At 32.3% G+C, this 15955-nt stretch overlaps 1 protein-coding gene across 1 annotated transcript in view; it reads right to left on the bottom strand.

The window, feature by feature from the left end:
- The window catches only part of LOC132916489 (breast cancer anti-estrogen resistance protein 1), a 177496-nt gene extending 161965 nt beyond the window's left edge, over positions 1 to 15531 (bottom strand). Inside the window, exon 1 of the mRNA XM_060976548.1 lies at positions 15115 to 15531. Within this exon, the coding sequence (XP_060832531.1) occupies positions 15115 to 15159 (45 nt within the window). The 5' untranslated portion in view covers positions 15160 to 15531. The remainder of the gene's footprint in view (positions 1 to 15114) is intronic.
- Between the last annotated feature and the right edge of the window lie 424 nt (positions 15532 to 15955).

Genomic DNA, 15955 nt, shown 5'->3' with positions numbered 1-15955 from the left:
ACAGCACTGTTTAACAAATAAATACATTTACGTAACATTGTACGAAAAATTTTGTAAAAATATTGAACACTGTAAATAAAAAATATTTGTGTTTAGACAAATTTTTGTTTTTGTTTAAAATACAGCCCTACGCGTTTTTATGCACCAACGCGTAAATATTTGCCGGTTCAGTATGTTTCCCAGAAAGTATGAAACATGATTGGAAATTAAAAAAGAGGGAGAACGAAGGGTGCGTTTGAAAGATGTCTACGGTGGTGGCATATAGGGGTTGCTTGCCTGGAGACCGATCGATTCCGGGCTTCTCCAGTCACCCCAACCTGGGGGGTCCTTTCTACCCTGGTCAATGTCACGTTAGATTAGAAATCCACCCGCGCTTTTGCTTCAATAGCGAGGTTACGCTATTCCGCAAGAATCTTTCGAAATACATTTCATTCATACACCATCGACCACCTTTTGCCACCAATTTTCTTTTCAATGAAACTAAAAGATGATAAAAATGACTTAAAACATAGAAATATATTATTATCAATTTAAATATTGCTTTAAAATTCTTAAAATAAAATTTGATTCCACTAATTTTTAATTCTCTGACCTTTAAAAGTGAGAAATTTATTTAAATTTTATTTTATTTTTTTTATTAATATTATTTCTAATGCCCGAAAAAACACGTAATGGCAATAAAAATTTACTATAATTTTATTAATATATAATAATGTTAAATTTACTGTAATATCGTTATTAAAGAATTTCAAATATGAAAAATAATAATAATAACAATAATGCTACAATTTTTTATATACTGGGTTTTAACAAATACTACTTACACGAAAGTTACAACAAATAATAAAATAGACACCGGGTGTCAATAAGAAAGAACCGTTCTGGAAATAAACAAAATTGTACGAAATTTTCTCGATCTTGGAATTGAAGAAGAAATAAATAAGAAAGCATTTAAAGTTTGCGACATAAGTGAAATTTACTCAAGTCCTATTTACGTTTCGAGAAAACTGTTACCAATCTAATTTCTGCAAACTTATGACCAATAATTCTGCTGAGAAAACATAGAAGCTGTCTTAAATTGAATCGCAACGAATTCAAATTACCTCGATCAATTCTTTCGAGAACTAGGACGGACGTTCAATCGATTCAAGACTTTCCAACTCTAAATTGATGATTTATGCGATTTGTATCAAGGTCCATAATCATACCAATTGACCGTATAATTTCGTGAACATGTGCTATGGAAATGTTCTCGAATCAAATTATACTACTACACGATTCATGCAATTCAACAAATACCAAAGCTTATATCACGGCTTACGTTAAGCTTATATTGCAAATGTTCTTTAGATATTAAAGAATCTTTCTTTAGAATCTTTAAATTAATAAAGGATTTCGAATTGACATCTTTTATATTATTATATCTACTTTAGTCGTATCAATAAAATTTCATCAGTCTTTCGTGATTACCTCCACAACACGAATGAGTTTCTTAATAACGTTTGAATACTATGCACGTCTGAAAAGAAACTCTATAATAGTGCAATTCATTTCCTGTTAAAACCTCGAACAAAGTTATAGACTATGAGCAACTCGAACGTGCTTCTAAATAAAATTATCATAAATTTTAGATTCTAAACGTCATCATGTGTAATGCAATTGTTAGTTTCCTAGAAAAAGCTGAAGGTATATACCTATCACACTTAATATAAAAAATACAGAAATTCTTAAGAACAAGGAAACAATTACTTCCTACATCGTTTATCCTGAATTCGCTAAATCACACTACCGAAAGACCAAAAGTGGGGTAACTCGACTGTGGATTTTTATGAGAAATTCGATAATGAAAAAATGCATAGATAACACGTAATATAAAGAAGCATGCAAAATATCGAAAGTATAACACTCGTTACGACATTTAGCAGGCAAAATGATTCTCCGCTTAGATTTCATTTTTTAGCTGACATTCACAAAGATATGAATCTACATAAAACATCCGCAATCTCATGGATCTAGTGGAACATCCTCGTATCAGGATCGAAAGCCACACCAAGCCCCGGCAACCACGTTTTTGTGCCATATGCTTCCATGTGACCGGTAGTGTGTCCATAAAACGAGGAAAGGGCAGTTCGTTCCCCTTCCATTTCGCAATGGCCATTCTCTGGACGAGTAGCCGGCGGATAATCAGGAGTGCAGCTAACGGTGAATTAAAACACATTAAGACAACGCGATTAAGACACTCAGCGGGGGCTGAAGAGGAAGCGAGGGTGCGTTTAAAGCTGGAAACCATCACACGCCACGACCATCCCTAATTACGCTATCGTTGGCGAAATCTCATTAGGAAGTGGACCTTGCCTTTTAGAAGTTAGATCGGTCGGTTGTGTTCGCAACGTTAGACCGTCTCACTGTAACGCGATACTCTCTCTTAATGAGAACGTAATGGAATTCTTTCGATGAAACGACTGGATAATGATAACCATTTAAGTTTAAAGAAAAAAAGGTTTACCCGGTAATGATAAAATACTACGTACCGGATGTGATAAAAGCGATAGTGCGACGTTAAGGTAAAGTAGGATGGCAGAGGACGTTAAGGAAGAAGCATTTACGAGTTGAACGGTATATAGGTCACTAAAAAGTGGTTGTTGAAAGAGTAAAGGTACTGTAGCACCGGTACATAGTCGTTGAGCAAAGTAAAAATGTCATATAAACGCGTGGAAAGAGAACACTCGACGAAAAGAAATACTTCTTACGTGAAACGTAATTTTCCGTCCCTGTCGTGTATGCAAATTACTTCTCTGGCAGATTTTGCGCTTTGAAGCTATGAGAAACTAAGTCTGCAATATATTTTCGTGGAGATTATATAATTTTCTGACATAAGGTTCCGGCAATTCTTTCTCTAGAAAGTTTTGTTAAAATGTAGTTATTTTTGAAGCTACGTTAAACAGAATAGCATATTCGATACAAATAAACAATGAAACATAAATTGCTAGAAATTTGACTGAAAAAATGATATTTTAGGGACTATGTAACTTTTAATGCTTTCTTTAGAAAAGTGTTTCAATTGAACGATATTGGAATTGAGGACAATTATCACGATGCTACATTAGTGTAAATACAAAACACGAGGAATTGTGCGATAAATAATATAATAATTAATTAATGAATTAATGCTTTCTGCGTCTCGAAATGAGTACATGTTAGCCTTAAATCTGCATAAATTAATTTAAACTTGTAAAAACGAGGATATTGCAGAAAAATATTAATAAAGTAACATATCAAAGAAACGTGTTTTTATAAAGCCTGATTTCCCCTCAACTTAATAATTTAACAAAACGTCAGATTCTAACATTGTAACGATCAAGCAAGTTCTTCTCTCGAAATAATGATCGTTCGTTAAAGTACTTCAAAACGTATGGGAAGATCTTTCTAGATTATAATTAACTCTTCAATGTCAACCTGAATTACTATTAATCATTCGATCAACTATTAGTAGTTAGACGTTCTAATTCTAAGGCGAATATATTACGCTGACATAATGATAGAGTGACCCACCATATATTTAATTCATTCCCTATTACTTTCACCTACCATAAAAATCCATCATTATTACGCAATTAAAAAAATTGTCTACTAAAGATCTTAATTAAAAATTGAAAATTACTACATTCTATCATCCGTCTTTCAATTTTATATTGAATAACCCTTTTAAGTTAATTAGATAATCCTAGCAATAATTAACAGACTTTTAATCTACCAATAATCTATCTTCATCTAAAGTAGAGGATCTATGTATATACATTATCTGATAAGAAATGAAACCTTCTATTTCCAGCACTTCGTTAGGACCGATTTCTTCATTGTGATGATCAAAAGACTGTAGTTAATTAGCACGTAACTTATAATTAATCAAATGCATACAATTGGAATTCCTTAATTATTATAGCTAATTCAACGAACCCATTGTGCAGAAACAATTTACGAACAAAGGTATCGAGCAAAAGGTAAACGTGAGCGATAACTGATTCCATGGATTATTTCTTATATTTTCTCGCAGGAACGTCGTTTATAATTTCTTCCCACGAGACGGGGAAAAAAGTCGATGAGGAATCCGTAAAGCGCGTGAGGATTTCCAATTTTTTCGGATTACACCGTAAAAGAGCCCGAGTATCGGCTTCTTCACAAAATTACTCGGACAAGCGGGACGAATGAACGAAATATTAATACTGACCCGAAAGTGGGTCGAGCACCGGTGCTTATTCACGAACATACACGTCGAATCTATCAAAATTAATTGGAGAAATTTTACGATTCGTAAAACCGTGTTTTCGTTCATACAGGGAGAGAAGCATAATCGAGCATTAATATTTACTCTACTTAAATTTATAAAAAATATACAATTAATCCCTGCGTGTATTTATACGAATTTTATATATCGCCAATTAATCTTAATGAGAATTTTTTTCAATTTATTTTATCATAAAATGAGCAATTTTCAAAATTGTATAATTTCTTTGTGTATTTATTTAACCTTGATTTTTATTATAAAATACTCTCTTGTTGCAATAATTCTATCGTAGAAATTACATATTGGAAATATCAAGCTTTTATGAAAGATATTAGACCGGGAAGAGGTTAATATACTTAGATTTGTAAAAATGCGTGTTTCGAGTCGGGTTTTTGACCCAGCTCTTTCTTACACACTTTTTTATGTTTCTCCCGACTATTTCATAAGTCGATGATAAATCCATAGTAATTATCATTTATCTTATCTCGAGAAAAATGCGTTTATGGCGCCAATAGTATAGATTACGAAAAGAATTTGAGACAGACATTTGACCGTGAGCTGAATATTAATATCAATACTTTGACCATTCAAGTTTGATCGGATAGAAACACGTTCTACTTAGTTTCATATTAAAACACGTTCTTACGGTTTTTAAAAATATATTGAATCTTTAATAATAAATACATAACAGTATCTTATAAAAAATAGCAGTGAATTGACTTACACAATCATGATTCACAACTCACTGTACATGTAATATATACAGCTGCATGCATCACTTTAGTTTCTACAGTATTTGTTTAAAATTTAAGTCCTTAATCAAATATATGCTTCAAGAAGTCTAATAAAATATATGCTCCAAAATACTATTGGCTTGGCAACTAAGTGATTGCGGGTTTTGTCAATACCACCTAATGACAAAATCCGCGATCACTTAGTTGCCAACCCAATACATACTCCGTTTGATGCCATTCGACATTATTGCAAACTTAAGGTGGCTATACATACCGTATACTAATTTTCTTACTAAATATAAGATTGTAACAAATATCTTTTAACTTCTACTATATTTTCCTATTGATTTAAAATTTTGTCAATATACGTAATCATAGCAATTTTATGTCTCATTACAGTGTTACCGAAATTTCAAACTGTGTTATATCATATTTTATATAACTTTATACAATGTACGCACAATATCCGTACGAAAGTCTTTTATAGTAAATTTACGAGTACTTTCGTGAGCCACTATAGTTTGAGTAGCGCTTCAACACAAATCGAATGAAGTATCCCGAATTCCATAATTCCTCTCCTCTGGTTGATACGCCAACAATTAGAGGCATTTCTGTTAGGACAAACGCGCAGGAACGAGGAATTTAAATCACAGTGTACATATATTCAGCTGTCGAGCAGCGGCTAGTAATACGTTTTCGTCGTCAAAGAACGCAAAAGCCGGCACACAAAGCTCGATGCCACAGAAGTCACAGTGTTCGTGACGAGGAGGTCGAGAGCGGCGTCGTTAACACATAACGTGATCGTTAACACAAAGCAAGCGCTCGAAGAATAGTAAATCTACATCATTAAAGTCCTCTGTTCTTTTCCATCGTAGAAATAATCGCGTTCTTTTCTTTTGCGTAGAACTGCTCTTCGAGATGATTCGTTATTAAATTTTGTATTTTTATAATTCTTCGTAACGTGGAACGTGGATTTGCTCGTTTCGATGAAGTCGCAGCTGAGACAACTATCGATCAAGCATATAGTATTTTGGGGAATATTATATTTAACTGGAATTTAAATTTTAAACGAATACCGTGGGAGAATCTGAACTAAATCATGTTGATATGTTTTTTTTTTTTTTTTTTTTTTTTTTTTTTTATTTTGGTTATTTTACAATTTGTCCTTGCGGACATTTGGTAAAGTGTTATATCTTGTTGGTGAAGAAAAAAAATATAAATAAAAAATAATATAGCATGTGGGCGGCTACCCCCAGCGGGGTGCCAGCTTCGTTTTTTTCTAAGTTATATCTTTTATGTGTTGATATGTGAATCATGCTGGTGTAAGTCAAGTTAGTGTTGTGATACATCTGAGGAACGTTCTTACATTTGGAACAAATCAAAGTATACGAGAAAAATGAAATACTAAAACATTTTCTCCGTTTTATTTTTTGAAAAGTCTGCGCTCGTTGAAAGTGACAAGTGCAGCTCCTTTTGTGTCAATATCGTGGAATTGAAAAGTTTGTTTGTTCAATTCAACGAAAGGATAAAATTTGTCAATATGGAAATAATACCCACGAAAAATATTTTCACGACCGATTATATTTTATTTGAAACAAATACACGTTTAAATCTTACGTAAACTTTACGTTATTCTATTTGTTACGTTGTCTAAAATTAAAACGAATTCACAGAATCTAATATCGATTTCTATAATAATTAAAACCAAAGTTTATGCTTTGTATTCAAAAAGATTGATTAATCGAAAAACCTTACACTAAATATCTATATTATTAGTAAAGATTTATTATAAATTATTATTATCTAGTGTTCTACACAAAGCTGCATTTCATCTTTCATAGCGCAGTTATTGTTAATATCAAACTAATTTTACTTAGCTCAAAATTTTTGTCGGATATACATATTCAATTATCGATCGATTGTATTCGAGCTTCCTCAAAATTACCAAACTGACCCCATTCTCCTTTTAATGCGATCTCATGGCCCTTTAACGTGCCTCAGACATGCGACGTTAATGTCTTAACGTTGCGAATACTTTCCTTCATTTATCATACTATCGACGTTCCATCTTAATATTCCCTTTTTACTCCGCGTTCACGTCATTTCCACTCTTGCGAAATCTGCTGTGATCGTTTTGCGTGGTATTTGCATGAAATAAGCGTGATAAAACAATAGTGGTAACCAAATTATAATTCGATAATATGCACATGCTTTATTTACCACATTATTTGTCATCAGATTTATTTATCACATTATTACTTAGTAATAAACTTCCTCGTATAAATCACATTTTTCTAAGAAATAGAATCATACGAGATAATTTTTTAAATTTGCAGTAGAAACAATCTTCAAATAATCTTATTATAAATTAATTAATTAATCCTTAGAAATAATCTTAAGCCATAACTACTGACACGAACGCGACTGACTTTACAGGTTATAATGTACATATTTCTTCATTTATATAATTGAATATAATGACTTCTTTTTTATTTATAATTTTTTAATTTCCTTTATGTGTCATTCCGGTTTAAACGTATCGTTCCCGTTTTACATAATATTGGGTTGTCCGAAAAGTTTCTTTCGTTTTATGAGGAAATGATAGATGCACAACATTTTTCCTTTTATATTATTTTATTGAATTGTATATGACCCACTTCTATTACTTCAAAATGGATCATCATTCAATAAAATAATATAAAACAAAACATGTTGTGCACCTATTAATTCCGTATAAAAAGAAAGAAACTTTTAGGACAACCTGATAGTTTACAGTTAACAATATAAGAATATGTTCCTTTTATCAGAGAGTAACAGAGATTTCATGTTTGTATTAGTGTTTAAAAATATCTAACGGAAATTTATAGTTACCTTTTCATTCTATAAAATTAGTCACTGTTTATTTAATTATCTAATTATTCTTTACGGTTATGCGTATGGTTAGATCTATCATCGCATTAGACCCATAACAAAAGATACTGACCAAGCATCTCATATCAGGTAACGTTTTCATTACCATTTTGTTTAACTCGATATTTCCGTATAATAATAATTAACCTTCCACATACTTTCATATCGGTATCCACCCACACAAAACCACCAATTAGCAATAATATGACCATACATGTACGTACAATACATATAAATAATCATATCGGACGCTGTAAGTAGTTGTGTAAGCACGCTTAATCGATACGCAAATAAACATATGAATGATTAAGAAATTTCTGCGAATCACTTCAACGTATTTATTATACTCTGGATCATTGAGCAACCAACCGTATACATTATACATACTCGTACGTTTCCGTAAATGGCAACGAATGTGTGCCAATGTATCTTTCCTACGTACGCTTTCGCCGTTATCTTAAATAGCAATTAATATCAAGGCCGCAAATAGAACAGCAATAGTTTGTTGCTGAGTTAAGAGGCAGTTCCTTTCAGACTCCAGACGTTGGTCTAAAACTGGAGGGTGATTCAGTGAAAAGATCTCTTTCTCATTGTTCTCTGAGGTTGATGGGAAGTAAGAAGAAGAAGATTTAAAACAGTTATTTAAATATCAAGGATGAGAGTAGAGAGTTTTGTACTCGATGTAATAATAGTTTTACTGAATGGAATTTCGAAGTTCAAGGTTCACTCTGACAATGAAGACATCTCGATAAATAATTCCTCGACTACTCGACGCGGTTTGCATTAATAACGACGTTCAACTTATCGTCCTTCGAAGCCATCACTGGCATAATACAAAATTCAGAATGGTTATTTAAATATTAATTCTTTCGCTGGATGGAACTTTTTCGTAAGTACAAAATACTACCTAGACAAAGTCTTTTCAATAATGTCTTTTTGGTGCTTTCGAGATACAATCAAGAAGATGCGAAAACAAAAGTTAATAAAGTAATTTGGTAAAAATATTCTTGTATTTACGCGACCAGTTCTCCGAAAAGAGTGGAAAGGTCTCCTAACAAGTTTCGTGAGAAAGTTTCAATGGCATCGTTGGTGCTCGCGAGTTTGTCGTCGTTTCCAGTGCCAAAAGTTCGGATAAAAGTATTTTATTGGATTTAGTTTTATTATAGGGAATTTCAAGAATTAAAATTTTCGTGATCAATAACAACGTTTTAATGGATTCTTAACAACAGCACTATTAAACTTGTCGAATGATTTTCAGATTTATTATATTTTTATAATCATCAGAAATACGTATGCAGGTCCTTTTGGCAAATTTAATTTTAGTTCTTATGAATATGAAAACATGATTACAATATAGCTATTTCTCTTCGTCATAACACCTTAATTATAATTATTTAAATATACTACATATAAATAAACATTTTTCAAGTTCGTAATTTTATTTAACTATCTCGAGAATGTTCCGAAGAATTTCTCAACAGACAATTAGCCTAACAAATTACAAGGCAAAAAATTCACATTTATATTCAGAAATGCAAATAAAATCGTACTATGAAATTTGTAATTTCGTAGTTGGAATTGCTGAAGCATGTCAAACTGCTAATAATTGAAAGTTACAGAATCGATAGTGTAGATCGATATATACCGTGATTACAACATTAATTCCAAGCATTACTCTGCGCGAATATCTGTTATGAAAATCACGATCGTGTTTTACAGGGACTGCAATGTCATTCAAATATCCTTCTTATGCGTGTACATCAGAAACAGGTCATCTTTTAATATTTTTCTAGCAGATAAAGACTACGAGGCAGACGCGTTTAGACGATTTCAATGGGTGAGTATGACACGGCAAAAATTATGTTTCATTTTTTCGAAGCTGCTGAGTCATTAGCATTTTTACGACCGAATGATAAACAGTTTAAAACACTTTTATGGCTCTTTAGTGTATCCTAAGTACACTCCAGTTTCTTCGAAGTTAAAAAATAAAAAGTTATTAAATTTGAGATAAGGATAAAATAGAAGTAGATAAAATTTATCCCTAGAATAAAAGAACGAGTAAAGAAGATATGAAATTCATCTGTATCTAACTTTTCTCCATGTATTCTGTATTCGTTTGCACTACTTAAGCTTATTTTTGATAAAATTTATTATTTAGAATTTATTCATAGAATAAATTCGTATTCGTTATAATAATTAAAAATATAATTTATTTTTTGATTAAAGGCAGCTTATTAGCATACTAATTACTTCAACAAAAATATTTTAAACGCTACAAAATGGAACTCCTCTGTCTCAAAGAAATTTGCTACATAGAAAACGTCAGTAACAAGTACAAAACAAGTTACATAATTAAAACACCTGTTTAACTCTTCGGAGACCTAACTACAAAACAAAAATCTCGCTTTCATAATACAAATGTGAAATACTAATGTAGCTATACGAGATAAATTTATAAAATCGTATTATCGATTTTATTTCGAAAAGTACGAATTCTGTTCGTAACCATGCAGAGCGAGCAACGCGATGTCGACTTTCGAAACAATCGATAAGAGTCTGCCTTAAGAATTCTCTGGCCACGTACGTCACGCACCTTTCCACGAACGATAAACCTGAAACGAGCGTGCCGTTCAAGTTCGACGAAATCCGCGACAGTGAAACCTGTCGAGGAGAGAGGCAGTAGTGGGCGTGTTTCCAGTCATCAGAGTACCCGGAAAATAGGATGACATCGGCAAACGGAACCACTTCCGCTACAGAAATCCGACGAGATTAAAATCAATGAGTCAAATATAGAATTCTGAAAATTTTGTCACAGGATTCATCTTTCCAATGCGTAGGAATCTTAGTCATAATATTTACATTCTAAGTTGATAAAAATCTTTGATCGAATGATTTCAATCGGCGAGTTGATAATTGTAATCAGTCGAAAATTGTAATCAGAATATTTGTATCCTAAATTGATGGATATTTTGTTAAATAATTGATATTCTAGGTTCGTTACAATTATTTTTCTCTATACTTTATATTTATTACACATTAGGTTGTCCGAAAAGTTTCTTTCGGTTCGTAAGATGATAATAAATGAATAACAATTTCTGTTTTATATCATTTTATTGAATCAGGCGTCAAACGTGACATCGTGAAAAGAAATATCGCCTTTTTCGACCACTATATTTATTAGAAATAAATGTAATAGACAACACGAACGCATCGCTTGAAATCGAATATTATTAGATTGTCCGAAAAGTTTCTTTCGTTTCATAAAATGATAATGAACAACAATTTCTGTTTTATATTATTTTATTGAACTATGATCCGTTTCGTTATATTTCTATTATTATATTCGTGCATAATTCGATAAACTAATATAAAACAAAAAACATTGTGCGTCTATTATTTCCTTACAAAACGAAAGAAACATTGTGGACAAGCTAATATATTCTGATATTCCAGATAATCAGAAATTTTGACGAATTACTTTGTCCTGTATTCTTCTACGTTATGTGAAACTGAATGATATTAATCAAAAAGTCGATATTTCAGGCCGATAAAGATTTTAATTAACGAAGCAAGGAAGGATTTCACAAAGCCCAAAATCTAAAAGGACGAATATTCTAGATTAATCAATATTTCAAATTAGTCAACGAATTTAGTATATTATTTCTTTCTATATCCTTTCATCTTTCCAGGAAATTAATAATTTTAGTCGAAAGATTGAACCAATATATCAAATGCGTCGAATGATTCGAAACAAAATTTCTTGTTCTGCGTTCGTCTATTTTACGAAAAGAAAATCGGAAAATGTAATATTTTGTAATTGGTTAGACACTTTGACCAGGGAATCACAAAACTCTTTTTATTATTTCGAGCAATTTAGAACCGCGAATAAGTGGATCCATGTGGGCAATCGATGCCAATAAAGCCAATGATCGCGGTTTGCAGTGATTACGCTTTTCTAATTGGAGCGGAATCGCGCGAACAGCAGCGTTTGCTATCAATGCGATGATGCTGTTGATGGAATTTATGGTAACGTAAGCGTGGTTGCGGCTAGACCGAAATACACCTGAATTATTTTCCATTAATTGAGAATATTCTATTATTTTGATAAGAGAGACAAATAAATGTAGGTAATATTAACTATCTAGCACAGCAGAATCTTTGAAATTGTAACATTTTTTCCGAATGATTAATACAATCGAAAAACGTAAATGGTCGTTTTCGAACACGATACTTATGTATATTATGTATTATAGACATAGCCATTATGTGTTTAATCTTGTGTTTGATGAAAAAGAGAAACACACGTAGCTTATATTGTTCTTAATGTTAATTGCACTGGTAACATCGATAATTGTTACAATTGTAATGTTCACTTATACGGCTGTTATGCTAATAGACAAGCTCAATTGCTTGAAATAACAAACATAATATCTAATAAGCAAGTAACAGAATAATGGATTGAAATATTATAAAAAAAATATAAATAAAATTAATAGTACAATATTAACCCTCCCTCCATAGGCAAATCGTTGATCGTTTATGTTTAAGTCTATTATTCTTATTTTTCTAAACTTACAAAAGAACTGACGAAATTCAAGAATACACATCCATGCCTTTACTACATTGTATACAGATATGTATACAGTACATTATCGGCATAACTAATCACTTGACATTTTATCAAATACAGATAAAAATAAGTATATAGTACCACAGTTTGCCAAAGAAGAGTTAATGTTACTAATATGTGAAAAAAAAGATCATCAACAAAATTGAAATTACTAAACATAATCAAAACTTTTTATATAATAATAAAATTTGCCACGCTCATCATGGTCATCACGAAATGATAAGAAGTAAATGATTTCTGCAAAAAAAAGACTATTTAATCAAATAAACATCTGTTACCTAGAATGACGCCTTAAACAATTTTGTCGGCCGGAGGGTGAGATAACTTCTTTTTTCCTTCATTTAATATTCTTTAACCGAGAGTTTCTTTGTTGTGTATTAGTAATAAAAAGCGATACACAGGCAAAGCTATTGTATGCTCAATGTCATTCTCTATCTTTCTATCTTCTTCCTATGATTACAAAATATTACTTGTACCTATTTGCCTGAAAAAACTCGTTTGCTTTTATAACCATTGTGAACAAGTACTACTAAAAACCATAATACATACTCGCTTTTTTAACATACCCAATTTGCACTATCATTCCAGTCGTTTATATAAGTCATATTCTCCGGCATATAAATTTGCTATCATGATTTCTACATATATATTTTTACTACTATTTAAAAACATACTGCTTAGTTAAAAATTATTTAAAATCATGGAATTATTAAATATTCATTTTTATTCTAAAAGAAGACCAGACAGCTCTAATTTTTAATGGAATAAGAGTAGAGTTAAGTTATATATTAAATACGGAATGTCAGTAGAATCTATATGTATAACCTCAAATATGTATAATATATCAAACTTTCTGACGTTATAAATTAGATAATAATTTCTATTTAAAAAAAAATATCAGGAGAGATCTAACTTTCATTAAACTAGAAATTAAGATCGATATAGAATATAGATTGTCGATAAAATCTAACCTCAACTGTATATAACATATAAAACTTGTACGTAAATATTAAAAAGTATAGAACCTGAAATATAATTTTCTAGGTGCAACTACATACTATACATACGTAGCTTCCTACGAAAATGAAGAAACGTTATATATACCTGCTGGCAGCTTTCAAGGTCAATAACCATTTTAATTAAATATCACATGCCGCTTAACTTAACCTTAGCTTAAATTGCAACCAGTTGCAAGAAACGGAATTCTAAGTACATTCTATGAAATAAATACGATGGCTCGCGAGGCAAGGAACTTGAAACCCGTTTACGATACGCCAGTTACGTGTAAGCGACACACAGCGGGTTCGCACGTTTAAAATAATCCAATGGAATTCGATTAATCGGTTCCCGAGACATTATCGATGAACTAACCTGTCGTCCAGCACTAATTACCACTGACGTTTATTACATTGGGAAGGACCATAGACGTAAACGTGTAATATTGACACAACGTGATGTGCGATATAAGGAACTTTTTGTTCTCACAAGACGATGTTCTTGAACCGACAACTACGAACCGCAAATATTTGTCTTTTCCACGCCATCTTGACAGGAATGGCGCGTTGCCCCAACCTGTGATATAGTACTGTTATAATAAGCACCAATAATACCGATCATTTCAAACATTTTCCATTCGATTAATCGATATTGTCAAGGGAATTGGAATACTTTGAATAGTTTGTACTACAAATATGAATGTTAGACTGAACGCTACTATTTTCATTCGATTAGTCGATATGTAAACTGATATACGTATTTCGAATAATCGATATTACAAAAAAGATTCATATACTTAAAATAATTGCAAAATATTGTACTGTAATCGTATAATTTTATGCCAAATAGTATATTAATATTGGTAATTTCTAACAATTTTCGATAGATCAATGGATTTCCCAAAGAGAATTTTTATATCTTGAATAATCGTGGAAATTATACTGTGAACTTGAATTCGTTAAAATAAGCATTATTAATATCGATCATTTCTGACAGTTTGCATTCGATTGCAATCGATATCCCAAATATTTCGACCAATCGTCGAGTCTTATACAATAATTATTATATGCCTGTCTTCACGTAACGAAGAATACGTAAGGTTATTCAACACACAGAATCTCGCAATCGGTATTTGGCGGTTACCACTACTTTCGACTTCGCACGTTAGCAAATCGATATAATCGAACATTGGTTATGTATCGTGTTTGTGGTATATTAATGCATATCTACGCGAAATTTTCGATAAAAACTGACGAGTCACGTCAAAGGCGTTTCACAAATTTCTCCACGCCGACGAAACGAGTTTACATTACGAAACGAAAGAGACAGAAAAAAGGTAGTAGAGCAAAAATTCGAATGTATTTCACGCGTAAGAAATTCCTGGAACAGGCATAAATACAACGTCTCTCGCGTGTCACGGAAACAGAACGTTCGCGTTTCGCCATCGTCAGTAAAAACACACTGACCGTATCGAAACAGGCAGAGACTTTCAGGTTGAAGGTCACTACGCGGAACGAGTAAAATAAACCAAGAGTAATATTCGAATCGTTTTCGCTTACCTGATTCAAAGTCGTAGGAATAATGTCAGGGGTCTGTGGTAACATTTTGCCAGTGATCTGTAGTCGACTGCCCCTCGAGTCAAAACGATCTTACAGCACACGCGATCGGTAGCATAATATCCTGACCAGAGAACGGTAGAAAACACCTTGACAGGATACACACAAGGATCGATCACGAGCGACTCAACACTAATCGTTTATCACTGACCGATCGTCTTGACACACTACTTGTTTATCACCCGATGGTCCTTTTACGTCTTTTTTAATATAGTAAACTAATCGTTTTAGCGTTAGTCGTTTATGAAAATATGATTGATTTTTTCCGCGTCGAAGAATAAGCAACGAAACGAAGGAACGCTTCCTCTCACTACGAAATCATGCGCGAGACTGACGGGTCCGGGCGGTGTAGCTAAAGCCGAGCGTAACCGAGCGATCACGGAAACAGCCGAATAGCTATCATCCCCCCGAACGCGTCATACACCGACACTATGGTATTTCTGAAATTTAATCGCTATCGACTACCGATGAAGGAATTGTCATGGGAATGATGGCCTCAATTCGTAATAGATATTGATATTAATCAAGTTCTTCACGAGTGGCAAAAGTATTTTCTTTTCAATGGGGGTTTGTTTATACTTTAGGATTAATTAATTTACAAGTTCTAAGTATAATGATGGCGCCCCGTTTTAATCTATGTTAATGGAATTAATAGTATAGAAAGTTGAAGACGTTCATACTAAACATTTTTTACTATAGTAATAACAGTTATCTATTCTATTGGTAATTTAAAAAATAGAGGGATAATTGTAGAACATTTTTTTTTTTTTTATTATTTCATACG

This window comes from Bombus pascuorum, chromosome 2 (assembly GCF_905332965.1).
Source record: "Bombus pascuorum chromosome 2, iyBomPasc1.1, whole genome shotgun sequence".
NCBI lineage: Eukaryota > Metazoa > Arthropoda > Insecta > Hymenoptera > Apidae > Bombus > Bombus pascuorum.
Note: the sequence above shows the minus strand (reverse complement) of the source record. Positions and strands in the feature narration are given on the sequence as shown.